At 53.3% G+C, this 27,979-nt stretch overlaps 2 protein-coding genes across 6 annotated transcripts; both read right to left on the reverse strand.

The window, feature by feature from the left end:
• Positions 1–481: 481 nt before the first annotated feature.
• LOC108506556 (cathepsin L1-like) lies at positions 482–5,243 on the reverse strand. 4 transcript variants are annotated; one of them, XM_017833700.1, is made up of 8 exons: positions 4,877–5,243; positions 2,847–3,035; positions 2,529–2,651; positions 1,905–2,054; positions 1,445–1,669; positions 1,202–1,364; positions 944–1,058; positions 482–691 (listed from the first exon to the last, which is right to left on the reverse strand). In XM_017833700.1, the coding sequence occupies exons 1-8, from the start codon at positions 4,877–4,879 to the stop codon at positions 592–594; spliced, it is 1,068 nt and encodes a 355-aa protein (XP_017689189.1). In that variant the 5' UTR covers positions 4,880–5,243; the 3' UTR covers positions 482–591. The 4 variants fall into 4 exon arrangements, with proteins under 4 accessions (XP_017689189.1, XP_017689190.1, XP_017689188.1 ...); XM_017833701.1 differs by having other exon boundaries at positions 2,847–2,972; positions 4,877–5,242; XM_017833699.1 differs by lacking the exon at positions 4,877–5,243 and having other exon boundaries at positions 2,847–3,171.
• A 360-nt stretch (positions 5,244–5,603) lies between these two features.
• DPP9 (dipeptidyl peptidase 9) lies at positions 5,604–27,979 on the reverse strand. 2 transcript variants are annotated; one of them, XR_001877796.1, is made up of 22 exons: positions 27,939–27,979; positions 25,991–26,078; positions 22,561–22,814; positions 19,677–19,789; positions 18,774–18,947; positions 17,918–18,086; positions 17,649–17,762; positions 17,258–17,386; positions 16,710–16,771; positions 16,070–16,170; positions 14,106–14,283; positions 13,162–13,327; positions 12,991–13,070; positions 11,065–11,217; positions 10,762–10,897; positions 9,849–9,994; positions 9,176–9,322; positions 8,899–9,051; positions 8,124–8,266; positions 7,687–7,798; positions 6,595–7,007; positions 5,604–6,257 (listed from the first exon to the last, which is right to left on the reverse strand). XR_001877796.1 is itself a non-coding variant. In XM_017833698.1 (21 exons), exons 2-21 carry the CDS (start codon positions 26,044–26,046, stop codon positions 6,915–6,917), a joined length of 2,679 nt encoding a protein of 892 aa, XP_017689187.1. In that variant the 5' UTR covers positions 26,047–26,078; positions 27,939–27,979; the 3' UTR covers positions 5,604–6,914. The 2 variants fall into 2 exon arrangements, 1 of the variants encoding a protein (XP_017689187.1); XM_017833698.1 differs by having other exon boundaries at positions 5,604–7,007.

Raw genomic sequence — 27,979 nt, forward strand, 5'->3', positions numbered from 1 at the left:
CCGCGCCCGGTTCCGCGGCCGCCCGGGCCGCCAGGCATAGCAGAGCGGCGGGGACAAGCGCGGCCCACGCCCGCCGGCCGCTCATCCCTGTGGGCGCCGCCATCTTGGAAAGGAAGCGCGGGCTACGGCGGGCGGGAGGGGTCAGCGCGCGGCGGCGGCAGCGCCACGGCCGCCATGTTGGGTGAGGGCAAGGGGTGTGGGCAGGGGAAACCTGGGGGGACACGGGGACAGGGGACAAGGGGACAGAGGGCTGTGGGGACGGACAGGAGAACACCGCGACAAGGGGCTGTGGCGTCAGGGGACTACAGAGACAAGGGACCACAGGGACAGGGGGCTGTGGGAACAGGGGGCAAGGGGGACAGGGGGCTGTGGGAACAGGGGGACAAGGGGGCCATGGGGACAGGGGGCCATGGGGACAAGATGAGCATTATGGTCCCTTCCAACCCAAACCATTCCACATGGATTCCATGACAAGGACAATTAACCATGCCACTTTTAATTGCTTCTTGCTGCACACGAAGAAAAGCCCCATTTCCAGAAGGAAACAGCCGTGGAAGCTCAGCTGGGGTGGGGAGGGGGGGCTGTCCTGGCTCAGGGCAGGGGGTAACTGGCCTGGTTGGCCACCCCACACTGGTTGCCGGCGTCCTTCAGCAGGAACATGTAGCCCTGCTCTCCCCACCTCTCTGTCCAGCTGCAGGAAAAGACGGGAGTGAGCTCCTTCTTGATCCTGGGCACAGGGAACAGCCCTGGATCGACGAGAGACAAGGAGGGGAACCAGAGCCCCCAGAGGCCCCATGGGACGGGGCCACGGGTTAGTGCTGGCCTTGGCAGAGCAGGGTTAGTGGTTGATCTTAGAGGGCTTTTCCAACCTGGATAACCCCACGATTCTGGGGTGTGGGGGCAGGAGGGGCAGCGGGTTTGGGGGGACGCGCTCAACCCTCACCTGTTCTTTAGGATCCAGTAGCTGAGGTTGTGCCCACCCATCCGGGTCGTGCCGTAGCCCACGGCCAGCATGGCGTGGTTCGTTCTCCAGCTGCCAGAGCCGCAGCCGAAGAGGCCTGGGAAGAGCAGAGCTGTGCTGAGCCGAGGGCTGGCCCTGCTCCCTTCTCCTCGGGGTGGTGGATCCCATTCCCCTGGGGAAGCTCAGCAGCCCAGCCCTGCCTCGGTTCACCCCCACCACGCCACGGGGAGCACACGGTACCCGACTTGTAGAAGCGAAAGGAGCTGGCGTCCACCGACACCGACACCGGGCCCACGGTGGCCACCGCCTGCGCCAGGGCCTCCTCGCTGCCCCGCGCCACCCTCACGAAGCCGGAGCAGTTGGCCGCCTTGTCCCGGGGGTTGTATCGGCAGCGGGAGTTGTCCTGGGAGCGGGAGGGTGTCACCACGGCCGGGACACGCCGGCACTGCTCTGCCCTGCCCCGGGTGCCCTGCTGTCCCTCACCGTGCCCACGTAGGGGTAGACACGCTCCGAGTTGAGGCCGCCGTTGTCGCGCACGTACTGGAAGGCTCGTTCCATGTGGCCACCGCAGCAGCCGCGGTTGCCCAGCTTTCGGGTGCAGTCGATGAGGTTCTGCTCGCTCAGCACCACCAGCTTCCCCGTCCGCTTGAACATCAGCCCCTCCAAGGCCCCCGTGGCACTGAATGCCCAGCAGGACCCGCAGAACCCCTGGGTGAGGTGGGAACCGCAAGGGGGGGGTCACGGCACTGCCCCAAAACCCCCCAGGCAGGGACGCTGTGGCCCCCCCAGTGCTGGTCTCAGCTACAAAGTCACCATGGCCAAAACTACGGGAGCTGCTCCTCGGGGTCGCCCAGAAGATTTGGGGGGATTGGGAGGATGCTGCTGCTCGATTCTGCTGCCCAGACTCCCACAGCCCTGGCCAGACCCCCCACCCTGTGCCCACCTGGTTCTTCACGGGTGTCACGTAGCCCTTGGCCCGCCAGTCCACTCTCACTGGGGTCTTCAGGGTCTCTGAGGCTCGGAAGACCGGCCCCAGCTCCTCCTGCTGCGCTGGGATGAAGCCGTTCAGGAGCCGCTTAAACTCCTCGTTTGTCTGCAGGTCACCAAAGGAAAACCCGTGGGATGCCAAGGGTGCCCCCCTGGCAGCACAGGGCCCCACCAGCCACTGACCCCTGGGAAGCAGCCCGGCCCCAGGGGCACCTGCAGCTCCCCGTGGAACAGGCTGGGGGTACCCATCCCTGGATCAAGGCCTGGGTACACCAGGGGGCCTCTGATCCCAACATCCAGCCCTGGGTGCTCCAATGGGTCCCCAATCCCCAGATCAAACCCTGGGTGCACTGAGGGATCCCTAATCCCCAGATCCAACCCTGGGTGCTCCAAGAGGTCCCTGATCCCCTGGATCAAGCCCTGGGTGCCCCAGGGGATTGCCGATCCCCTGATCCAGCCTGGAGTGCACTGAGGGGTCCCCAATCCCCAGATCAAGCCCTGGGTGGCCCAAGAGATCTCTGATCCCCTGATCCAGCCCTGGGTGCTCCGAAGGGTCCCCAGGGAAGGTGTCAGCAGGTACCAGGTCCCCGAAGTGGTTCATGGCCAGGCGGTAGCTGTGCTTCCCCTGCGCCTCCTCCCAGTTGTGCTGCTGGATGTGGCGCAGGTTCTTCTCCCAGATCTCCCTGCGGAAGGTCTCATCCTCCTGCCACAAGGATCAGAAGGATCAGGAATGTCCCCTGGGAACGTCTCATCCTCCTGCCACAAGGATCAGAAGGATCGGGAATGTCCCCTGGGAGCGTGGGGACACGGGATGTGGGTGCACATGGGCGGCTCTGGGTGAGATCCTCCAGAACCAACCTCAGCACGTGCTGGGAGGTTTGAGGGCAGCAGGACCTACCCCTGGATACTCCTTGGCATGGAGACTCTTCCACCCTTCCCAGGCCTCCTCCAGGGTGGGATCCGGGGCGGCGGCGCAGCCCAGCAGGGCCAGCAGCACCCCCAGAGTCACAGCCAGAGCTCCCAGCTGGGGGGACGGTGAGAGTGAGGTCAGGAGGGCCCCAGGCTGAGCCCTGGGAGCAGCTCCAGCCTGGATTAGAGGAGAGGAGGGAGGCAGGGAAAGGCAAACAGAGCGGCCGAGCCAGAGGGAAGAGCGACACGTTGGTTCCATCAGCTGGATCAGCTCCTGCACGGCCTCGCTGCTGTTTGACAGGAGCTTTAGGAGGTCTCAGCCGCCCTTTGGGTGGCATTTAACTGTCCTTTCTGGGAGAGGAAGGAGCAGCTTTGGGAGAGAGCAGAGCCTGGATGGTGGGAGGAGGCAAATCCCAGCAGAAGGGCAGCGAGGGCGGCAGGGACGGGGCTGGTTGTCCCCCCGAGCACCCCACGGCCTCTCCCCGTTCCTTATGTGCCAAATCCTGCTGGTTTCCTCCACCACTGGATTGTCCCTCTTTTTGCCCTTGCCACACCGTCTCTCCCAGCACCATCAAGGAGCAGGGTGAAGGACCCTCCCCAGGAACTCAGCACCAGCAGGATGGGGCCCCAAGCAAAAGGACGAGGGGTCATGTCTGGACCCCTCTGGAGCAGGATCTGTGTGTTCACGGGGGACAACCCAACACGAGGGGGGAACAAGAGGATCTCCAAGGTCCCTTCCAACCCAAACCATTCTGTGATTCCAACCCAGAGAGGCTTTGGGACCCAAGGCAGAGCCCAGCAGAGCAGGAGCTGCGATGACCCAACTGGATGGAGCTGTTTTCACTGGAAATGCCCCAGAAATCTGCACCAGCCTCCGAGAGAGCGGCTGGAGATGGAACCAGAGAGAGGAGGTTTCTCTCCAGAGGCTGAGAAGCTGCTGCTCCACGCCCAGGCCTGAAGCCTCCCATCTGTCCTGGGGTGCCTGTGTGGACGTGCTCCACCAAAATCCCTCCATGAGGATTTTCCAAGATCAACTTACACCCTTTCTTTCGGCCAGCACAGACACACACGGCCCGGCCCAGCCCAGCCCCTTCCACCACAGCCCCCTGTGCCTTCCCTGGATACCCCACACCTCCTCTGGGGGACCCTGGGATTTCTGAGCCACTCCAGGTATTTTGGGGGTGCTGCCTGCACGGCCCAGGCCAGAGATCAAATGCCTGAGGCACCCCCAGCCCCCCAGAGTTTCCACTGACGTGGCTCTCCGAGAGCAAGAGCCGCCATTGCACCTTTATCCCGCCCGCTCTGGGAATGGAGATGCCGGGGAGTTTTCCGTGAGAGCATCTTTCAGGGCAAGGAGTGACTTTTCTGAGCTAATTCTGTAGCTCGAGGAGCGAGTTTTGTTTTAAAAATAAGCCCTCGAGAACATCTGTTCTCCCCTCCACGTCCTCCACCTAAAAATAAAGCCCCTCAGGGCGGATTTTTTGCGGGAGAAATGCCTCCCGAGCCGCTCTCAAGTCCCAAATTCTTGAGGAAGAGTCGTTTTTGCCCAGTTTCCCCAGCACCCGCCACTTCCTCCCCGTCGTTACTGCTCAGGAAATTATCTCAACTTCATCCTCCAGCTGCAAATCCTCCACCCAGCACACCCAGCTGCTCCCTATTCCCACTACCTTTCCCTCGGGATGTCGGGGCGGGGACCTCCCACATCATTTGTATTTCAATCCCCCGACAGAGCCTGTTCCATATGGAATAGCTCAGGATTGCAGGGAGGCAGATTTCCCACTTAATTCCTCTCGGGATTCTTCAGCCCCCCCAAAAGAAGACAAGCAACCCCTCTTTAGGGCTCCAAACAATCCTGCAGCGAGCTGGGGGGGATCAGAGGAGCCGACAGATCTGCAAACTCTTCTAGACAAGAGCGTTTTAAAGACATTTTAAGAAACACTTGGCTTTTCGGGGACAGGAAAAAAGCAGTTTAAATTAAGACTGGAAAGCAACAACCCCTGCAAAAATAAAGCTTCTTACCATCCTCAGGCACCCACCCGGCTGTGAGGGTGGCAGGGAGGGGGGGAGCAGCTTTGCTGGCTGCAGGTTGCTCTTATAGACCCCTCAGAGAGCTGCAACTTTCCCTCCATCACGTCCCTCCTTCCGCCCCTCCGACCTCAAAACCCGCATCCGGGGCTGGGTTGTAGGAGCCAAACAACAAACTGCAATAATCGGGACAGTTATTTGGGCACAGGGACAAGAAGGGGTCGGGGAGGGGGAGATGTGCTCCCAGTTGTCTTCAGGAGACAAAATGCTCCAGCTGTAAGAAGCTTTGCATTTAAAACAAGCCTCAGGCAGCATCCTCAGGGCATTAACAGAGGGCTAATTAATGCCTGGCTCCCATGGAGGAGGCAAGGCCAGGTTTGGGAAGCTTTGAGGGCGAGCAGAGGCAGGCCCAGCTCCGCAAAAAGCAGCTCCTGTGGGATCCAGCGTGGGATCAGAGCCCCTAAATCCCACGGGAGGGATGTGGGGTGGGGGGTGAGGTGCCCACCCCCAGGCTGGTGCTGCCTTGCTCCAGCCAGGAACACAGCCCAGGATTCCCAGCCCTCAGTTGCTGGGATTGTGCTTCCCCCGAGGAACATCAGGGATTTAATATTCTCTCCACTGCTCGGCACAGAAAGGAACAGAGCACTTGGCTTTCACCAGAGCCACTCTGGCTGTGGGAGCAGCTGCCATTCCCTCCCGCACCCCCAAAGCACCACCAACGTCTCTTTCCAATATTTTAATGAGTCGCTACATCTTAACACTCATAATTATAAAAGAATAAGAATCCATAAAAATATTTTCTTTTCATAATACGCACTTAAAATACTCCAGGGCAAAGTCAACGTGGTTCATTTGGGTGGGTTTTGTTTCTTTTGTTTGCGTTTTGCCCCCTGGCAGGACCCCTTGGCTTGAAGGGGGGGATGTGCTCCCCTGAGGTGTGATTGCTCAATCCCCCCTCCCCAGAACTGCAGTTCCTGTTGCCCAGGTAAATTTAAAACCAGGAGAGAGCGGTTTTTTTTGTTTTTTCTGAGTAGGTGGGCAAGGGGGACCAGTCACTGACCCGCAGAGAACTGAAGCACAGCCAATTTCAGTGCACATCTGAAAGCTCGGGGAGGAGGGGGGTGGAAGGAGGAGGTGGGATCAGGAGGCGGCACAGAGAACGGAGGGAGGGAGGATTTGCATAAATATCATCCATCTTGTGTTGCAAAAAAACCCAGATGCTGCTGTGAGCTCTGGAGAGAGGCTCTGGTTGTAGCCAGCTGCCAGTGCTACCTGTTGTTGGCACAACTCTGCGCGCGAGCGGCCATGAGAGGAAGGATCAGAGGACGCTGTCACCGGCCCCAGCCACTTCCTCCATCTGCTCTGCAAAATGAAACTGGAAAATAAGATAGATATACCTAAAAAAAAAAAAAAAAAAAAAAAAAAAAAAAAAAGAAGACTAGTGTTGCATGCTTCTGTAGAGCTCTCTTCGCATCCCAGGGCTCCAGGGTGGCAGCAGGGCCAGGTCACAGCTCGATCCCCGGGGTTAGCAGTAGGTAGTTCTCTCTTCCCTCCCACTCCTGGCTTAAGGCAGCTTCTGATTCGGCTCTTCTTCCGTTTCCAACACAGGCACTGAGTTCTTGCAGGTAAGAGTGTGGGAACTGCACAGGGGCAGTGGAAAAGGGGGAAAAGGATTGGCAGGGAGAGAGAGAGAGAGAGAGATGGGCACAAACCTCAGCCTCGGGAGACAGACCACTGTCCATTGATTCCCAGGAGAGAGGGAGTAGCAGCAAAAAAAGCATTGAACAGCCAGGCTGGAGGAGAGGAAGAGGACGAGCAGCCGAGCAGGGGCAGACCTCCAGCTTGGAAAGTGAGAGAAGGTGGCACTGTCCAGAAAGGGAAGGTGCCCTCCAGCCTTCCCCTGGCGCGGGGGGACACCCAGCCCGCCGTGGGCACTCGGCCACTTGTGCTCTGGGTTCGACGGCTGTCGGGGGCAGGAGGGCACAGGAGTGGGGGTGAGCTGTCAGTGTCCAGTTTGCAGAGGCTCGTGCTCTCAGAGGTATTCTTGTAGAAAGTGCAGCAGCGTGATTTCGTAGTGCTCTCCTGACTCAGGGCACCGAATACTGTGTCTCTCGTTGGGGTAGATCTGTGCAGGGGCAGACACAGGGCACTCGGTCACTCAGCAAGGACAAAACTCCCTCACATCAGCCCTGCTCCCTCGACCCAGTCTTCATCAGGACAAAGAGGTGCCAGGGAAAGTCTGGAGCACCAACCCCTCCCTCATTGGTGCCCTGTTCCCTCAGCTCAGTCTCCAATAGGACAAAGATGTGACAGGGAAAGTCTAGAGCACCAACCCCTCCCTCATCGGTGCCCTGTTCCCTCAACTCAGTCTCCAATAGGACAAAGAGGTGTCAGGGAAAGTCTGGAGCACCAACCCCTCCCTCATTGGTGCCCTGTTCCCTCAACTCGGCCTCCATCAGGACAAAGAGGTGTCAGGAGAAGTCTGGAGCACCAACCCCTCCCTCACTGCAGCCACCTCTGCTGCCACCAGCCAAGTGGGACAGCAACAGCTCGTGGAGAAGGAAAGTTCCAGGCCCAGGGCAGCAGCCCTGCCTGCACGTGCCACATCTGGCAGTGATGGAACAGCCACAGTGCCACCTCCCGGCCTCCAACGAGGTGCTGATTGCCACCAACATCACAACAGGATGTGGGAGCACCTGCCCCCACCTCCTCCTGCCCCCACCTCCTCCTGCCCCAGGAACACACACAGCAGAGAACTCTTCCAGGTTTATGGGACCTTCCCACTCCACTCCTGTCCCTCCTACCTGCAGCTGGTAAGGTTTTCCAGCCCGGATTAGCTGCGATACCAGGAAGTTGGTGTGAAAAAAGTGCACATTTTCATCCAAAAAGCCATGGAGGATCAGCAAACGGTTTGGCCTGGAGATGGGGTGAGGAACAGGAGGAGGAACAGGATGAGGACAAGTTTGGGAAACCACCTAAAAGCTCTGCAGAGGGTCTGAGCAAAGAGCTGCCAGCTGGGCAAGCCAAAACTGACCAAGAGCAGTGCCAGGCCATGGCCATGGGCTTCAACCCCTCCCTGGCAGAGGGGGCTGGCAGTGCCATGGCCCAGCTGCTGCCGACGGCAGCGACCGGCACCGGGACTTAAACGGGATCAGAACCCACCCATTCCTTTGGGATTGAGCAGAGGTGCCAGTGGTGGCAGCCAGCAGGACCCAGGGGCAGGTTTTGAGCGGGCACTCACTCGTTGGGAAGCTTTTCCACGTGTAATGCCACAGAGCCAGCCTCGTAGCCCTGCTGGTTGTTCTCCGGGATGTCCATGTACCGCTCGGTGTAGCCGGTGTCGTAGGCCATCCACACTGTGACAGGAGCACCTGCTATGGCAATCTGGCACACAGGGAGACAGGAGACAGCCTCAGTTATCACCTGCTGAAGAGTTCAAGTGTTCCCTGTTTCCCTGAAGAGGCAGGAAAAAGCAGGCTCTGGACTGCCCTGTCGCTCAGAGTGGGATTCTCCTTCAGCCACGTAAAGACCAGGTTCCTCCTCCTGCTGTTCCCTCTCATGGTCACAATGGGGCAAATTCCTGCACACCAGCACTAAAGGCTGCTCCTTTTCAAGGAGGACTTGTGGGATGATGGGCTGGGGAAGGGGATTGGGAATAGCACATGAGTTATCTCACTGGATGCTAGGCCAAGCCCTCCACTGGCAGGCACCGGGGAAGGAGCCCATCCCAGAGCCATCCTCCTCCAGCCCCAGCCAGGTGTGAGCTGGAGCAGGATACAGGACTGCAGCCAGGAGCTACAGGCAGTCCCTGGGGAAGGAGCCCATGCCAGTGCCATCCTCCTCCAGCCCCAGCCAGGTGTGAGCTTTATCAGGATCCAAGGCTGTAGCCAGCAGGACTGAGGGACATTTCCACCTGTCCACTCGAAACAAGCCCAAAATCCAACTCCAGCTGCCAGGAGTGACAAAAGCTGTGAGAGCCAAGAGTCCCATGGTGACAACCCTGTGTCCAGACTCACCTTGAAGACATTGGGTTTACAGATGAGCCCCATGAGGGACAGAAACCCCCCGTAGGACCAGCCGTGGATGGCGACCCGGCTCAAGTCGATGAACCCGTATTTTTCTGCTACATAATGTAAACCTTCCACCTGGTCCTCTATCTCCACCTGACCCTAAAAGGCAACAAAAGGAGGCCCATATTAGTAGAATTCCTAAATCTAGAAACCTCACACAAGCAGCCAACACCCTTAGGAAGGACAAATGGTCAGAGATTCATCGGCACAAGCAGGACGTTACCATCTGGTTTTTTAGGGCCCCTTCAAATTTGAGTCCTCGCTGGCACGATCCCCTGCCATCAATCACCACCACAGCATAGCCCAGGGATGCCAACGTGTTCAGCCTCAGGTACTTGATGCCTTTGAAGGAGTTATTCACCAGCTGCACCTGCAGAAGGAGGCAAGAAAGAGTTTCAGAGCTGAGCAGTTGCCTTCCAGTACCTTCCTGTGTCTGCCCCGCTCTGCAGGGTCCTGAGCTGGTAATTGAGCTATCAGAGCCATGGAAATCAAAACAAATGCTGGAAAAATCATCTGAGGTTTGAAGCAGAGGTCGGAACACAGGGACAAACTAAAAGAGAGTGGGTTTAGATTAGGTATTAGGAGGCAGTTCTTTGCCTGTGAGAGTGGAGAGGCCCTGGCACAGGTTGCCCAGAGCTGTGGATATCCCATCCCTGGAAGTGTTCAAGGCCAGGTTGGAGGGGGTTTGGAGCAACCTGGTCTAGTGGAAGGCATCCCTGCCCATGGCAGGGGGTTGGAATGGATGATCTCTAAGATCCTTTCCAACCCAAACCCTTCCATGATTCTGTGACAGTGCTCATAAACCACAGTGCAAGTCTTGATGCACGACCGAGCCACAGAGCCCTGCCCTGGGCAGCAACCCCACCCCTGGCACAGCAGCCCCCCTGGATCATTACCTGGGGGCCTCCATACACAAAGAGCACCGTGGGATGCTTCTTCCCAGGCTGGACATCGTGAGGTTTGTAGACCATTCCATAGAGCTCAACATCCGCCTGAGTGCGGAAGTGAAAGATCTCCGGAGGGACGTAATCCGGGGGACAACCTGCAGCAGGAAGGTCACACGCTGGCAGTGAGGTGATGGCAGCAGGTTCTGCCTCCCACCCTGCCTGAACAAGCTCCTTCTGTTCAAACCTGACCCTGGTCAGGGCTCTTTCAATACCAAACCACACCAAAGCCCCTCTCTGGGAAACACAGAGCCCCCACCTGCCTGCCCAGGGAGATAAAGAAGGGATCCCACAGGAAAAGCTGCTGGGAATTCTCCAACAAGGAACTCTGTGCCACAACAGCAAGGTGTGGGAGTTAAGAACATGGATGGAAAAAAAAACATTTGCAGGAGGGGTTCAGGTGCTGCTTTGAGCTGTATCTAAACCTTCAAAGCCCACAGTGCAGAATGGAGCAGCCACTGCATCCCAGACACTCATCCTTTCCCTCTTCAGGCAAATCAGGTTGGATAAAAAACCAACCTGGAAGTTGGTTGGACAGGGCTTGGAGCAGCTGGTCTAATGGGAGGTGTCCCTGCCCATGGATGAACTTTGAAGTCCCTCCCAACCCAAACCAGTCTGTGATTCCATGGCAAACCCACAGCTCTGAGGGTGTGCAAACCCTGCATCCCTGAGCACTGTTTTTGCTCCAAGTGTGGAACAGCAACACCTCAAAAGCCCACAGAGCATTTCCTGGGCGAGCTGTCCATGAGACATCTCCCCCACATGACACCACAACTCCTCTTCCCTTCAGAGTGAAGCCACTCAGGCCAATTCCGTCCCCATCCCTGCTGGAAAAAGAGTCTCTGGCACGTTCTCCAGGACTTACTGGCTGCCTCCATCATGCTGGCCCAGAATTTGGGCTGCTTGTGGAGCGGGTCATCGTCGGGGCCGCTGAGCTTGTAGATGTGCACACAGGGTGGAGTGCTCACGCTGCTGTAGTGGCTGATGAACATGTCAAAGTTCTGGCACGGGAGAGACAAGAGTTAGGGCAACGAGGTCTTGCCCCTCCCGCAGCTCATCTCCTCAGACAGGAGCTCCCACGTCTCCAGCAGCCCCCAGGACTCGTTACTGGTTCATCTCCAGCTGGGTCCCTGCCAGTCAGGAGGTGAGAATCCAAGGAACAACCAACCTGGCTCATGGAACAGCTGTGGGAGAAGCCTGGAGTGGTGAGTCTCATGATTTCCCCGGGGGACTCGTAGCTGACCACGTAGAGGTGGTGCTCCAACGGGGTGTCCTTCGTGCCTTGGAAGTACACCAGCTTTGTGGCCTCGTTGACCCAGATCTGTGAGGGACAGAGAGGGCTCAGTGACACGTGGGTGACAAGCTCTGCTCCTCTGCCTGCCCAGAGGGTCTGCCCGGGGGCAGAGTCAGCTCAGAGCACACACCATGACAGGGTTTTGGGTTGCTCAGGGGTGTGAGGGGTCAGAGAACACATACACAGCACTTGGAGAACTCCCACAATCCAATGCAGGGACAAAACACAGCCCTGCAGCTTTTATTTTTTTTTTTTTTTAAGACTCAAAGCATTTGCTTATTAATGAGCACAAAAAGCTGGGCTTTGTCCCCCGCTGGTGACACGAGGAAGATGCTGTGGTTAAATATGGCATCTTACAGACTCATGGAATCATTTAGGTTGGAAAATCCCTCCAGGACCAACAGGTCCAACCATTAACTCAGCAACACCAAAGCACATCCCCAAGTGTCACATCCATGTGTTTTTTTCAACACTTCCTGGGGTGGTGACTCCAGTTCCAGTGCCTGACAACCCTTCCAGTGAAGCCATTTCCCCTGATTTCCAATCTAAACCTTCCCTTGGTACAATCTGAGGCCCTTTCCTCTTGTCCTGTCACTTGTCACCTGGGAGAAGAGACCCCTCACCTGGCTCCAACCTCCTCCCAGAGGATTATAAGCATACAGATATATTTTTCCCAGCCATCACTTGTGGAAGGACCAGTCCAAGAGCCATCAGCACCAAACTTTAGGACACATTTAAAATAGGTTTTTAGTGTCCAGAGAAAGCTAATTCTAAAAACCACCCAGGAACAGAGACAACAGCTTTTAAATACTGCATTGATCCAGCAACAGTGACTGAACTATTTTCCACCTTACAGTTTCCAAATGCTATTTCTGGCTAACCCACAGTTTGAAGACCCCTGTGAACAGCAAAGGGAAAAAAATATCCAGCTCAATTGGCCAGGAAAACCAGGCAGAGCCCTGTGGAGCAACAAATGCATCAAAATAATTGCTGCTAACACAATTTTAGCCATAACACATGCAGGGAAGAGCTGTGGCCAAAATCAACAGCATGTACAGTGAGAATCCACATGGGGAGGGACAGCAGGTTAATTGCAGATTGAGGAAAAGCAGCAGAAACCAAACGCTTGGAGCTGTTGGTCTTTTAAAAAGCGAGAAGTGAAAATCCAGATTAATTGGAAATGAACAGACAAGGTCTTTATTTTGACACAAATCACCTGGGAGCGTTAAAGATCAGACCCGGAGTTAATTCCTGAAGCAAAAAATGAAACTAGGTTTCTACAAGATTAATAAAAATTCATTTCTGGCTGTTCTGCAACCGACAACAGACACAGTTTCTCCATATTCTAAATTGCTTTATATTCCCCAGCTGCCTTCTTCCTAAAGGCTCTGCTGAGGGAGCAGCTGGAGACCAAGAGTTCACTCCGAGTGCCAGGACACATTTCCACATTGCAGGCACTCGTTGGAGTTAAAATGCCTCAGCAAAAGGCAGCAATCCCAGGCTCCTCCACAAAATGGTTCTTTGTTGCTCTTAAACCTCAGACTCGTGTCCTTTTTTATGGCCTGACCCACTCCTGGGATCTTCCCAAGGAGCAATCCAAAGTCTGATTAAAAAGGCAATCAGATCCATGTGCACTGGCCTACAGCACTTCTGGGGAAAGCAGAGGCAGCAATAAAGAGAGGAACAAAATGAAGCCTAAGCAGTTCTAGCAGGTCCCAGGCGTACCAGAGGACTCAGGCCAGGCCTGGGGGCAGACAACACAGAGCTGGAACACTGCAAGGGAATAGAAACATCCCCTACCTTGGATCCATGCCTTGCCAGCACCTCCCACTCCCCACCAGTCAGGGCAACCTCCTCCTTGATGGGACACTTGAAATCGTCTGGAAGGAAGAACAGGAGAATAAATCACTGCCCTCCCTCCCCAAAAGACAACACAGGGCAGTCAGAGAGGGAGCTCCTGCTGCTCCTTACCCTCACTGTGGACATATGGCTGCCCCCAGTCGTGGCTGCCTGGCTTCAGGATGGCTGTCACCCTGTACAGGTGACAGAAACCTGTCTTGCACTCGTTGGCTCGGATGAAGCAGAGCTCTTCCTCCTCCCCCTCCGGCTGGATGAAGGGGTAGAAGATATCGTGGACCTGCCACACAAGGTGAAAAACCTGTGAGTGATTTGCAGGGAGACAGCAGGGATAAAGCCCGGGGAGGCCACGCTGAGCTGCTGGGATTTCCAGGGAAAGGAGGGGGGGATAAAAGCAGGGAAAAGCCATTCCAAGCTTTCCTACTACCACAAAGAAACTCTGGGCCCCTGTAGAGACCATGTGCTCTGGGCTTCCCATGGCTGCCACCAAAACCAGCACCAGCCTTGCCTCTGATATTTCACCCACTAGTGAAATATTCCCAACACCTTGGGAATGCCATGGTGTGAACTTCAGGCCCTGTCATCACTCAGGACCAAAATGCTTAGAGGCTGAAGTTTACTCCCTGCCTCCCATGTCTATCACCTACCTAAATAACTACAACAAATTCCTGGGATTAAGGTGGTTGACACTTCAAGAAGATGTTTAATCTTGTCATAAAACACCCTAAAAAGCACAGCACTCTTACATCTCAAAAAATGTAAGTGTAAATGTGCAAAAATGTGCAAAAGTGCCTGTGTTCACCAGAATGTTGGAAGGAATTAAATGAACAGTATCAACTGCAAGGAGATGGCAGGATCCTTGTCTCTTCCAGTGCTGAGTGCAAGGAATTCCTTCTCATGGGTTTATTAAAGTCCTGAATTAACATCAAATCTGGGACTACTGAGTAGCAAAGCTGCTGGAGCCAGGACTAAACTGGACACCCAGGCAACATGAGACTGGTTAACTGAAGGGCAGGAAGGGGCAGCCTGTGTTCTCCTCCCAGCCCCGAGCCTCTTACATTTATCCACACATCAGTGGTTTCTTCATAGATCACAAATGGCTGGACATTTTCTGGCACAGTTTTGGCAAATTCAGCACGCTGCTCCTCGTTTTCTGGGACTGGGATAAAGAGTGCTGGAGGCAAAAGGATTAGCTGCATCCGCTGCTGAGGTCTGTCTAGGAACATAGCCCAGGCACTGGGGAGAGAAGTTGGAGGTGAATGTCAGCACCACAGAATAGATGGCCCTTTCTAACACTCCCAACATGCATCCCTTCTTTTCCCCCCTCCCCTCGCTGGCAAAAAAGGATTCGGGCATCTGAATGCAAAGCTTTTCTCATCACTGCTGCTTTCTAATCCCTTGGAAGCTTTGCCAACACACACACACAGTGCCAGACAGCTCTGGTATTTCACAGGGGTGTCACTCAGACAAGTGTCTGACAGATTTGCCAGTGCCTGTTCCAAGGGAGCCCCTCGAAGAGAGCCCTGCCTCCAGAACACAACTCCTGCCTGGACAGCCCCTCCAGCAGGAAGGTCTGTTTGTGTCCTAGCTCTGAAGTGATTCCTTGGACAGCTCCTCCAGCAGGAAGGTCTGTTTGTGTCCTAGCTCTGAAGTGATTCCTTGGACAGCCCCTCCAGCAGGTGGGGGTTGGTCTCTTCTCCCAGGCAACCATCAGCAAGACAAGAGGGCTGGGTCTGAAGCTGTGCCAGGGGAGGTTTAAGTTGGATATCAGGAAGAATTTCTTTCCAGAGAGGGTGCTCAGCCATTGGAATGGGCTGCCCAAGGAAATGGTAGATTCTCTGTCCCTGGAGGTTTTTAAGAAGAGACTGGATGTGGCATCAGTGCCATGGTCTGGGAACCCCAGCGGGGTTGGATCAAGGGTTGGACTTGATGATCTCAGAGGTCCCTTCCAACCCAGCTGATTCTTTGATTCTATGAAGCTCTGTTTGTGTGCCAGCTTTGAGGTGATCCCTCTCAAAGTGATCCATTTGCTGCACTGACAGGGAAAGGCACAGACCTAAAGCCAAGTGCCAGGTGAAGGAGTCACTCCAGTCTCAGCCTTGTTCCTCTCTGAGTCCCTGGAAGTGGTGCTGCACTGCAGGCTCTCAACATGACAGATGGCAAACCACCACTGCACAGTGAGGCCACCCTGGAGCCTGGAAGTGCATCAAGGGAAGTCTCATCATTAAAGACAGGCTTTGAAAAGAGCCAGTTCTTCCCCAGCACCGCGGATTTCGGGAACTGAGACATTCAGCACATTTAGATAAGCTCTGGTGCAGAACATCACAATCACCTCCGGGATTACCTGCTGGAAAGCTCTCTGAATTTCCTTCCCAGAGCAGAAAATTAATGATGAGTTACAAAATGCCACCTTCAAAGACAGCCAAGTCACCTTAACTTGATCTGCACAGACACCAGTTAACAGCCGAGCAGGCTTTTGAGGGGGAAAAAATTCAGAGCTTTAAAATCTCAAACCAGTCAGATTGGGGTGAATTCTGTAACTCTTCAGGCAAGGCTGTGCATCCCATTTGGAGCAACAGCCAGTCCCAGAGCAATCCTTCCCCTTGTACACACTATAGAAAGGACATGGCACCACAGAACCTGCCTGTTGTCCTGTGATACATTTGGCTTTGATCACAAACTGGACCGATGAGCAAAGATAAAGCTGCTTCCAGTGCATTTCCATTTGCAGGAAAAACATGTTGTAGTTGTGTGAAACATCTTCAACTCAAAAGAATCCCCTAGGACTGCCCACCTAATGAATCACATTTACCTCTGTGGCTGTGACAAACCCCACAGACTGTCACTCTGCTCTTCCTTTGCTTCACTCCTACTCTTAGGATGTTACAGCACCGAAGAAGCCAAATATTCACGTGCCATTTCTGGCTTTAAAACCAGGCCATGACTACACTGCAAAGCATGTCAAGGGTCTGCAACCAGAGAAGCCCTTGGGAATGTTAGTTTGGAAGGAAAAGGGACATACTATTTGCCATCCCGGGTCCATCCAGCGCGGGCGATGTACTCCACGGTGGGAAACAACGCAGCAAAGGGTTGCACCAGCTCCTTGTCCTGAGCACACACGATCTGCAGCAAGAGGAAGGGCCACCATCAAATTTATGCTGCTATCAGAGCTCCTCACCTCCTCCTGGGGGAGCCCAGGGAGGTGGGAGAGCACAGAAGTTTAACCACTGGCCTGGTTTAACCAGTAAGGGTCAGGCCGGGAGAAGCAAGGCTTGCTACAAACAGCAGGAAGAGAAGGGAAAAAAACCAGGCTTCAAAGCAAAATGATTCTGGCATTCAGCCACAGGAAAGGACACAGGCAGGGACTGAAGCCCACGATTAGATCAGGCTGCAGCCCTCCTGCTTAACGTGGACAATGTGGTGCACCAGGATAACCCCGCTTCCCACTTCCCTCCCTGCTCCCAGCTGAATCTCCACCAGAATATTTTCAAGTCTTTCTGTTCCTTGGATAAACACATTAGAGAACCAGGTGTTACTAGAGGATTAAAAAAAGCAGACTAACACTATCTAGGATCTCTTAGTGACCTTGCTTTAATTCTAGAGAGCTTCAGAAACAGTCAACCCTCCTGTGCAATGTCCCATCACGAGTTGTCATCACTTACCTTTCCCTTGCTGTCTGTTTTAAATTCTGCCAGTTTTAATGTAATCTTGGGGTTTTTGCTGCCTGCAGAGAAGTGAAAAAAAACAAACACCAAGATGATCAACCCGAACACTCCATGATTATACAGAACACAGCTTCTAGAGAGGAACTGCCCCTGGTCCTGCTGAAATGGGGGGGTGTGAATGTACAAATATCAAATATGTAAGTGAGCAAACACCACTGGCACCACAGAGTCATTATGGGAATGGCAACAGTTTGCTTTGCCTTGCTGTGCATGTTCTCAGCAGAGTGAGGAAAGGTGGGATTCCAAATGTATTCCAGGGTATGCCACCAGACACATTCCATTTCCTCAGCAATCCTTTCGTTTAGGCCCAACCTTAAATCCCGGTCCTTTCTTGCTGTAGATTTCGGCCTCAGAGACTCAATTAGGCCTCAACATTTACAACCAGTTTTTACACAAGGCCCCAGATTAATCATGCAAAGTTTACAGCACCAATTCCACGGCTGCTGCCAGTGGGAGTCAAGAGCTGCATCAGGTGTTTCACTCACCTGTCCTGGGGTATCGATAGGAGTCTGTTTTTCTCTCCTCCAAGGCAGGTGAAGGAACGTGAATTATCTCCACCTCTGACTCATCCACTTCCTCATACAAGATCCGCAGTGTTTTCAAGTCCTCTGGACCTGGGACAAAGAGCAAGAATGTTCCCCACAGTGTTTTCCAGCTGTTTCTGGCTTGCCTGGAGCCCTGGTGCAGAGGGAACACCTGCAGAGCCACAGCTCTCAGTGACTCCTCTGAGCACCATCATAATCCCCTCAGTGTCTCATTCCCTCCGTCCAGAAAGGGCTCAAACCCAGGCCAAAGGAAACCTGTGCTCAAAATATCATTCCTAGCAGGAGGCAGCAGTCCCAGGGTGGGGACTGGATGAGCAGAACACGGACTGACCTTCTGTGGAAGCTGTGGGACACCACCAATAGCCCGTGAACCGATCGAACTCCTCCTGAATGACAAAAGTGGCTACACCAGCAGACTTGGGGTCATCAAGAACATTGGATAAGCCTGGAGGGAAAAACAGGAGACAGAGCATTTGCATTTACATCTCCTTGGAAAAAGCTGATCCAAAGGAAGAATAGACTTAATAAGCCATAAAGTCTTTCCAGGCCGCATTTCTCAGAAGGAATTTGCTTTTGGACCTGGCAGGAAGCAGCAGTTACCTTTATGGCAGTATGTCATCCTCTTCTCCTCACCAGTCTCGATGTTTGCCACCCACAGATCGTTGTTGTTGATGAATGAAAAGAAGGCTGGGTCAGCAGGGCAGATTTTGGGATCCATCCGTGGCCCCGTGCACTGAGTCTTGATCTCCAGAGGCTTCATTGGAGACACCTGCAGCAACAGACACAGCCAGGGCTCGGACCAAGCTCCAGCTCTGCAGTCAAAAGGCCTAAAGCAGAGATACAGCACAGCCCATGCAGTGATGGCAAACACGGCCCTGACAGGACACAGGAGAAACCACCAGAACCAAACAGATGCTGATGTGAAAGATGTGGACCTGTTAGAGCAGGGCCAGAGGAGGCCACAGAGATGCTCTGAGGGCTGGAGCCCCTCTGCTCTGCAGCCAGGCTGGGAGAGCTGGGATTGTTCAGCCTGGAGAAGAGAAGGATCCAGGGAGATCTTAGAGCCCTTTCCAGGGCCTAAAGGGGCTCCAGGAGAGCTGGAGAGGGTCTTAGGACAAGGGATGGAGGGACAGGAAAAGGGGGAATGGCTTCCCACTGCCAGAGGGCAGGGCTAGATGGGATATCACCTGGGAGGGTGGGGAGGCCCTGGCACAGGTTGGGCAGAGAAGCTGTGGCTGCCCCTGGATCCCTGGAAGCGTTCAAGGTCAGGTTGGACAGGGCTTGGAGCAACCTGGGATAGTGGGAGGTGTCCCTGCCTGTGGCAGGAGGCTGGAATGGGATGAGTTTCAAGGTCCTATCCAACCTAATCCAGTCTGTGATTCCATGTGGAGCCATCTCCAACCCAAACCACAAAGTCCCTTCCAGGTGACATTCCCAGAATCCCCAGCAGACTCACCATGAATCCATTCTTGCCCCCATCTCGACAGTGAAAGAGGCTGTTGCTGGCCTGGAAGAGGAACAGGCCACTCTCACTGTGGAAATCATAAGATGTTATCCCAAAGACCCCGAGCCGCTTGCGTTCCCTCAAGAGTTCCTCCTCTCTGGAATACATCCCATGGTGGGGGGTTGCCTAGAATTGAAGGTAAGGAAAAAATCTGAAAGAATCTGCAAGGAGAGAAACTTCCACAGAACAGGAACACTCCAAGACTGGCCAAAACACATCACACCAGCCCAAACCAGGCAGCAGTTTCACTGTCCAGGTCCACAATTCCTGTACTCCAGGTGAGGGGTCCGGGGGGCCTAAACCACCCCCACCCTCCAAATTTCCCTCCACAGGAGAGATGAACTCTGAATCCCTCATTTCTGCAGCTGGCACTTCAGCATGAACTGAGAAGAGCTACACTTGCTCTGCTTATGCAAATCAGATGTAACCAATTAACTTAATGACGTTATCTACAGCCTTCACAAACAGTTTCCATGTCAGACACCGCAAACAAAAGCTCTTCCGGGGATCTTGAATTTCCCTGAGGAGGACCAGCAGCCCAAACAAGGTCAAGACAGCTAAATCCTTTCCCACCAGGAACCTTTTTAGCAGGGAAGAAAGAGCAGCACCAGCACTCTCTGCAGCAGTGTTTTTAGTGACACAGGACATCAAGATACCGAAATCAGGGAGGAGAAAATTTCCGACTCCCAACGGAGTGTAGGGCAAAAGCAGCAATTTAAACTCAACTCTCCCAGCTTTTTAAAAGCAGGAGGGATGACACACACCAGACAGATGCACCCACCACAGCAGCCCCACAGCAACACCCAGTTTCCCCAAGCACTGACAACCCAGGCTCTTCCTCACAATTCCACTCACCTGAAAGTGGTCCAGCATCTGCTTCCAGGACAGGAGCAGCAAGGCCTCCTTCCGTACCTTTTTGGGAATCTCTGAGTAAAGAAGGGAATTCTCTCTGCTACCATATGGCATTCCTATGAGGAGGGCAAAAGCATCATCCTGCTTTAGATTAGTTAGCCAGGACAAAGAGCACCCAGAGCAAATTGAAACAAAAGTCTGGTAACAGAGGGGTTGGGGCTGCCCAGAGGCTTTTACCCACGTTCATTGCCAAGCAGCTCCCAGTTCAGTCCCAGAATAACATCTGAACTATTTAAATTTAGATATTCATGCACTTGGAATTTTCCCTGAGCGAGATTTAACACTAACCAACCTCCACAGAAATTATCAGGTCCGACTTTCCCCTCTGTGTCTGTCCAGATCCACTCAAAAAAAAAGCACCACTCCCTAAATGGGTGACTCAACATCCCTCTCCACGTTTCTCATCCAGGAATTTGCTACGGGGACCTTGCTCAGGCCAAGGCAGCAGCTTGGAAGAGAGGAAGGAAAAGCTTGGAAGCTCTGGAGAGCCCATTCAAATGTGAAACAGTACCCTACAGAGTTAAAAGACCTTGTCATTTTACATAAGCCTTTGACTGTGGTTATCAAATAAGCTCCTGGCCTTCATCCAACTCCCCAAACGTCTATAAAATATCCTGACACACGGTTTTGGCAGTTTCAACAAAAACAAAGACCATGAACTTGCCCCTCTACGTCTGGTGTAGAGACTTCCCTGGCTCAGAAATTCACACAGGGATATGTGCCCTGGTACTGCCTACACGGCACATGTTCTGGGCAGAACAGAGAGATTTCGGAGCTGGCTGACCCAGCAGTGCAGTTCCTTCAAATTAAAACTGAAATATTAATAAGTGCTCGGGAAGGAAAGCAATATGTGAGGATCCAATCCTCAGAGACACAGGAACACCAAAGTGCTGAGCATGTGGTGTTTAACATAAGCAGCATCTGCCATGAGACAACACGAAACTCCGCGGGGAGGGCCCAGGAATGATTTAAGAGGGGCAAACAGGAGAACTGCACAGAGGAACAAATGACTTTATACACACGTGTTTGACACTCAAGCAACTGTGACCTGGACTTCCCTTCTCCTTATATTAGAAAACTTTCTCCAGTGACCTCAGGCTGACTACAATCAATTGGCATTTACAAGAAAAACACTGTCTTCTTCCTCCAAAAGGCTTTGCTTCCAAGTGAAGAAAAGTGTTCAATCCTACAGGAAAGTTCTTCAGGAGTCTCCATCCCACTCCCCAGCACACAGTCACTGACAGTGTTCATGTAAGAACTTTAAAGTGGTTTTTTAATGCTGGGGCAGTGACAGCACACTGAGTGAAACACTTAGGAACTCATAGGCTGCCCAGAGAAGCTGTGGCTGCCCCATCCCTGGAGGTATCCAAGACATGGTTGGAGCAACCTGGGATAGTGGGAGGTGTCCCTGCCCATGGCAGGGAGTGGAACTGGATGAGCTTTAAGGTCCCTTCCAACCCAAACTATTCTGGGATTCTCTGATGCGCTGAAATGGGTTCTGAGTATTTCCCAGCACACATCAAAAGATGCTCATTATGGCAAAAGAATCAGCATTTCCCCTTTGTTGGGAGCAGCTGAGAAGGGATTACCTGGCTGATACTGATCTTAAGTGATGGCTCAATCTGTTCTATGCCCTCCACAATTCCTTAAGGAAGGGAACACTGAAAAGACACTCATGTATCCTCATTCCTGGTTCTGGCTCCTGGAACAGTCACACCCTGGCAGAACACCAGTAGCTGGTTTGGTTGCCATTTCATACAACAGAACATTAAAAAAAAAAAGTTTAAAATTAGCCACTTAGATCTTTAGTCATCTAGATGAAAAGCAGTAACAAAGTGAACCTGAAATACATTCAGCTTTAAATCAAGCCTCACTGTCCACACTCAACAAGAAAAATATGCCAGCTCTGGATACTGCCCTTCAGAGCAGCACTTGTGTCCCAAGAATTTATGAGGAACACAAATCAAGTCACTGGCACACAGGAGCTGCTTAATGGCAAAACAAATCCGTCCCTCAAAACCAGCATCCAATGTCCTACAGTGACCTACACTCAAAAGCTGGAAAAATAGGAAAAAAACCAGCAGGGTCACTCCAGGGAAGCAGTTGCACATCAGGCAATTTCTTTACTGGCCCAGTAATGATCAGCTCATGCCCCAGAGCACAACAAACTCTTTATAGTCTATAAAGCTTCCCATGCTACCAACCACAAAATTATCCAGTTACTAAAACCTGTCACTAATTACATTGTGGCTCCAGCTGTAACGAGGGACCTGTACAACACATTCTGCTTTCCACCCTACTGTAAGGAAAGGGAGATTTCCCTGCAAATGCCAGTAATAGCTCATTCCCAACTAATTTTTCTCCCCTAGTCTTGAAAGCATTCTACCTTGATGGCGCTTAATAAAGCAGGAGACACCACCACCCTGCCATTAATACGTTACAACATATAATTAGTAAATTACTGACAGCGAATTTCTTGGAAAGTCAGTCTGGTTAATGAAGCAAGTAAATCCCATTTCTCCCAAGCTAGACAGGCAGGAGATAAGTCCTGAGTCTGAGGAACATCCTTTCTCCTGCCCCATCCCCTGGGTGCCCAAGGACACAGGAAGGCGGGCTGGCCAAGCCAACACTCCCCCCTGCCACAGCCAAAAGCTGGTGTGGGATCGGGGAGGGCTCTGCTCTGGGACAGATCCTACAAACCTCCAGTTACTTAATCTCAGCTCCCCCATTTCACAAAGGGGGATCCCTCCCACCCTTTCCCTCGCCTGTTTAGCTTGGAAGTGCTCCCAGCCCACATTCCCACCCTGCTCCTGGCACAGTGGCTTACCCAGGTAATAGAGGCGATGCGAGTGCGGGCTGGACTCCTCCGTTTTCCGGACAAACTGGAAATCGTGGGGAGCTTTGTTCACTATCATGCCCGAGTACTTCCTGCTGCTGTGGATTATGTCCCGCAGCCCATCCCAAGAATGCTTTTGCACCTGGAATTGGGAAGGCACATCCTCCATCTCGACCACTTCGGAGCTGTCCGACAGCGTGTCCACCGCAGTCATCCTCGTTTCCCCTTCAGAGCTGGGCAAAAAACTGAGGGAGGAGGAGTTGAGGGAGAGAGTTGAGCCTTAAAAATCAAGCAGGCACTCCTAAACTGCAGATCCTAGGATTCTCTGCACGCCAAGATGGCATTTTAAACGCACTGAAAGGAGAAGTCCATCTCCCATCCCAGGTGTAGCCCTGTAAATGGAGACATCCACCTCGGAAAACTCCCTCTCCCAGGACTGGGTCTAGAAATGAGCACATGCAGCAGATTCTGGTGCAGAAAACAATCAGCTTGACTCAAAGGAAAACCACTCCAGGAATTCGGATGGATAAGTCATCAAAGCCATGACCTATCACAAAGGCACATAAACTCTTGCCCTGTGAGACCACAGGAGTGAAGGCCCCTTCCTGTCCCAAAGGAAAACCTGCTCATCACCTGAGGAGAGGGACTGAAACCCAAGCACAGCTACTCACTTACCTGAGGAGACACTGAGGCCAGGAATGAAGGAGGAGAGATGGGAAAAAAGGAAGAAAACAGCGCAGTTGGTTTCCTAACAGAGAGAAGAAGGCAGCAGGACCAGACCCTGGCTGTATCCTGAAAAACGTGGCACACATTCCTCAGACACTTCCAAACTGGCAGGTATTGAGGGAGAGGACAGAAACCACCTCCACATTAACACAAATGTTAATTTGAGGTGAGGAGGACCCACAGACTTGCCCAAGGTCAGTGATGTCATCTGCTGCTAAGCAGGAATGAGCCCAGGACTAGGGAAACCAGTTTTTGATGCCCCATTTGAGAAGCAGGATGTCCCTCCATGAGGACATTTCAGCTGCTTTGGGGGCACCTGGAAGAATGTCACAAAGAAATTCAGAAGAACTTCAGTTTGCTGAACAAAATTAGGGTGGAGAAATTTGCTCCAGGGAGATAGAATCAAGACAGGAAAGCAGGGACTAAAGATTACACCAAAAAAAAAAAAAAGGCCTTTTCTTCAGCAGACCCAAGATTTAAATTTCCAAATGAGATGCTTTTGAATGCTGCCTCTCTTTGAGGCTGCACTGACAGCAGAACAACTTCTGAGGTGCACCTGTCACAGGTAAGGATTAAGCAAGAATCACACAGAACCCAAATCTCAAACACTCCAGCTTCAGGATGATGCACAATGAATTCTTTTCCAGGAGAGAACCAAGGGAAAGGAGCAGGATGGTGATTTCTGTCACCACAAGAACACACTCTGCCCGCTTTCTACCGTGAGTATTTTTCAGGAGAACCCTGAATGTTCCTTGAGGATTGGTGAGAGACTATTTGTAGTGACAGGACAAGGGGGAATGGCTTCAAACTGACAGAGAGCAGGTATGGATAAGAGATTAGGAAGGAATTCCTCCCTGGGAGGGTGGGGAGGCCCTGGCACAGGTTACCCAGAGAAGCTGTGGCTGCCCCATCCCTGGAAGTGTCCAAGGTCAGGTTGGAGCAACCTGGGCTAGTGGAAGGTGTCCCTGTCCATGGCAGGGCGTGGAACTGGATGGGCTTTAAGGCCCCTTCCAACCCAAACCACTCCATGATTCCCCACAGCTTTCACCTTCTAACACTCTCCAAAAGGAAGTTCTCACCTAGTTTGAGGTTTTATGCAATTACAGCAGGAGATGAGCAAAGCTACACCCAAGTGCATCTGGACTTCCTTAAACTCCAGGCACATTTGCAGCACAAGGGCTGCAAATATACCATCCCCACAAACTGCAAGTCCCTAAATGGTACAAAATGTGCCAATAGTAACACGAGAACAAGCTCCCAAAATAAATCTGTAGGTACTCCTGGTACCCACTGCCCAGCAGCAAACCCACAGCTTGAAAACAGCCACAGAGGAGTGTTTTCCAATCAAAGCCAGGCAGGAAGCCCGAGTGAAACCACAAAAGAGAACGTGACGGGACGTTCTAAGCCTGTGAGTGTGTCTGTGGCCTCTGCCTGCATCCAGGGCCTCCACTGCAGCAGCTGGGATCACATCTGAAGGCAGAAGTGTGGCCTGTCACACACGTGACAGGGAGACCACTAGAATCCATCTAGAATCCATGAACTGGGTGTAATTCTCCCAACCCAATCCCACTGCAATTCAGTCAGTTAAAATAATCTGGCTTTGGCTCAAGGTGCTGGACCCTTGGGTTGCTCTCACCAGGCTGATGAATCCCTCTTACTCAGCCAGGCTGACTCCTCACAAGGGAAAATTTAGCCTTTAAGGGCTAAAACCAGTCCACAAATGTGAGATTGGTCACTGTCCCAAATTGATCTGGAGCCTGCAGCCCCTTCCAGGCTGTAGTGCCATGATTTTATGGTGTGAACAGCACAACTCTAAGCTTGGGACTGTCCTCATCCTGGAGATTTGGACAATAGGACAGGGTGGAGTAGTGGGATAAGCAAAGCAGCCACCAGACAAAGTGAGGTGGAAGTTTTGGGAATTGCCACTGGCACAGCTGGAGCCTGGTGGAGTCCCATAAAATCACAGGATCATGGAATGGTTTGGGACTGGAAGGGACCTTAAAGATCATTTAGTTCCAAGTCCCTGACATGGGCAGGGGCACCTTCCACTGGAAGGGAAAAAAAAACAAACCTTAAAATTTAGGTCCTGACATGATACAGAGTAAAAAGAAACTCCGGGGAAAAAACGTAGCCGGTATTTGGCAACACTGTACACGTAAGTAAACAAGTAAAAGGAGTGATTTATCTCAGGGTGAGTTTGGGGATTACATTATTCAAAGGTGAGCTGGGTCAAGACACCAGGCAGCAACAGCAGATCTGAGATTTGCATCTTGCTGGAAACCCCCTGTCCCTTGTGCTGAGGCAAGGATTGAGATGATTCGGGGTTGCTGCAGGAACACTGTTCTCCCCACTCCCAAAAACACGGAGCTGCCCCTTGGAGCTCCTTTAAAATAATGCCTTTTGTGCCCTGCCAGTGAGAGGGATGAGACATCCAAGCCCTCCTTCAGGGGAAGGTGTTAGACTGGAGGGAACAGGCAAGCACAGGTGGGAAATCAGCACAAGGAAAAACTGTCAAGCTTGGGATTGGGAGTCAGTGAAACAATTTATTGTCCTGAGTCACTTCCTGAGTCACAGATCCTGACACAGAGCTCCCTGGGCAGGGCTGGGGTTTTTCAGAAGCCTCATTCCCTCCAGAGGTGATCACTGCTCTGTCCCACAGCACCATAAAGGCCCTGGGAGGGACTTGGACACGTACCTTCTCCAACTTCCTGCAGTCTCGTTTTCCAGACGAACCCTCTTTATCTTCTGCATTAACTACTCAGAGAGCTGGGCAGGACAGGAAACTGGGAAGGAAGAGGGAAAAGGGAAATTTCATACAACTGCTGTAGAAAAGCATCCTCCATAGGTCACATTTCCAGCTGAGCACAAATAAATCCTTGGTTTTCAATCCTTGGCCCAAACCTGTTCTGCCAGCACACGCTGGATATGAACAGCACTGATAAACCTGAGAGACTTCTTCACCTGAACAATGGGCCTCACTGAACTCTGGGCCTGTGCCTCTTTATTTCCTAGAAAATCCTTCTGAAAATCCAAGAATCCTCAGTGCTGAGCCTTTCTGTCATTCCCTTCCCAAAATCCTGACATTCTTGCAAGTAAACGGAGAAAACAGATGTCTGGTCCATCCACTGAGAGGCAAAAGTCAAACAAAGGACACACCAGAAGGAGCCAGCCAGAGGGTCACAGTCCCACCTGGGACATGAAAAACACATTTATCTTCCAAGCCTGACTGCAGCCTCCCTCTGCCTCAGCCTGCTGCCACAGGGAGCCCCAGCCCACCACACAAATCTGTTTTCCAGGAGCTTAAAAAGGTGCTTCGCTGTGGTGAAGTACAAAGATCTTCAGCTCTGAATCACAGACACACTCAAGACCCGCCACTGCCCTTTGTTGAGGCTCCTGCTCTCCCAAAAGAGCCATTTCTCCACCAAAACCGCACTCACAGGGGATCAGGAGAGACAAAGCATCACAAAGAAACTCCTGAACTGCAGAGGAGAACAGAGAGGGAGGAAGCAGCAGCAGCATCCAGTAATTTAAGGGCAATTTTTGATGCAGGCATGAAGGGCAGCGGGAGGGATGCTCAGGAATGCTGAGTAACCTGGTCTGATCTCACAGCTGACCCTGCCTTGAGCAGGGGGTTGGACCAGAGACTTCCCGAGGTCCTTCCAGTCTCAGCTATTCCGTGATTTTAATGATTCAGGGCAACATCTTAACCCTCATCCTGCCCGGCCCAGCTCACACCTTTCAGGCAGCGAGGGAACAATAACACCCCGAACCCGGAGGGAGGAAGAAACTGAACCAAACAGACACGGAGGGATCAGAAACCTGGCGTGAATCACGACCCTCCTTTGCCAGCGAGACCCCGAGGGGCCCGTGGTGCATCCGGGGAGAGCCAAAGGATCACAGTCACCTACAGGAGCCCTTAGAGACGCGACCGGGAGCTTTGAGATCTCCTCCTCCAGAAATTAAAGCAGCCGAGGGTGGGGATAAACCGCCGGGGGTTTCTCCAGGGAGGGACGGAGCTCTGGCAGAGGCTGCGTCCCTCTGCAGCCCTTCTTCCCTCGGAGGGGAGCTTGGAGGGAGCTCTGCCCTTGGTGCAGAGGGAAGGCCGGGACACGGGGGAGCAGGAGAGGGGGGAGCCCAGGGGATGGAGCATCCCGGCCCCCCCCCAGCCCCCTGAGACGGCTCTTTTCCCGAGGAAAACGAGGAGCTGGCAGCTCCTCACCTGCCCGGGCAGAGACTCACTCACTCACACACACACACACAGACCCCCCCCTTCAAGGGCAGGAGGTCCCATTCCATCGCTCCATCCCTGCGTGGGATATTGAGGGGGGGTCCGAACTGCCAGCGACCCCCCTAGTGCCCGGCCTGGGGGGCGCGGGGGGTACCTGAGTGAGCAAAACCTCCCCGCCCGGGGGCAAGGGGAGGCCGCCCCCACCCCTCGAGGGGAAGATACAACCAAACACCCCCCTCGCCCCCTCAGGCACCCCCAGCCCAGTGCGGGGGGGGGACGCGGCCCACGGAGGGGGCAAACCCTCCCTGCCCGCCTGAGCGCCCCCCGCCCTCACAGCGATAACCCGCACCGAGCGGGGACCGCCCGCCCCGCCCTTACCCCCGCGGCCCCCTCAGACCCCTCCTCGCTCACTCACCGCGGGGCGCGGCGACCTCCCCGTGGCGGGCGGGCTGAGGG

This window comes from Lepidothrix coronata, unplaced genomic scaffold (assembly GCF_001604755.1).
Source record: "Lepidothrix coronata isolate B3197 unplaced genomic scaffold, Lepidothrix_coronata-1.0 Scaffold219, whole genome shotgun sequence".
NCBI classification, from domain to species: Eukaryota; Metazoa; Chordata; class Aves; order Passeriformes; family Pipridae; genus Lepidothrix; species Lepidothrix coronata.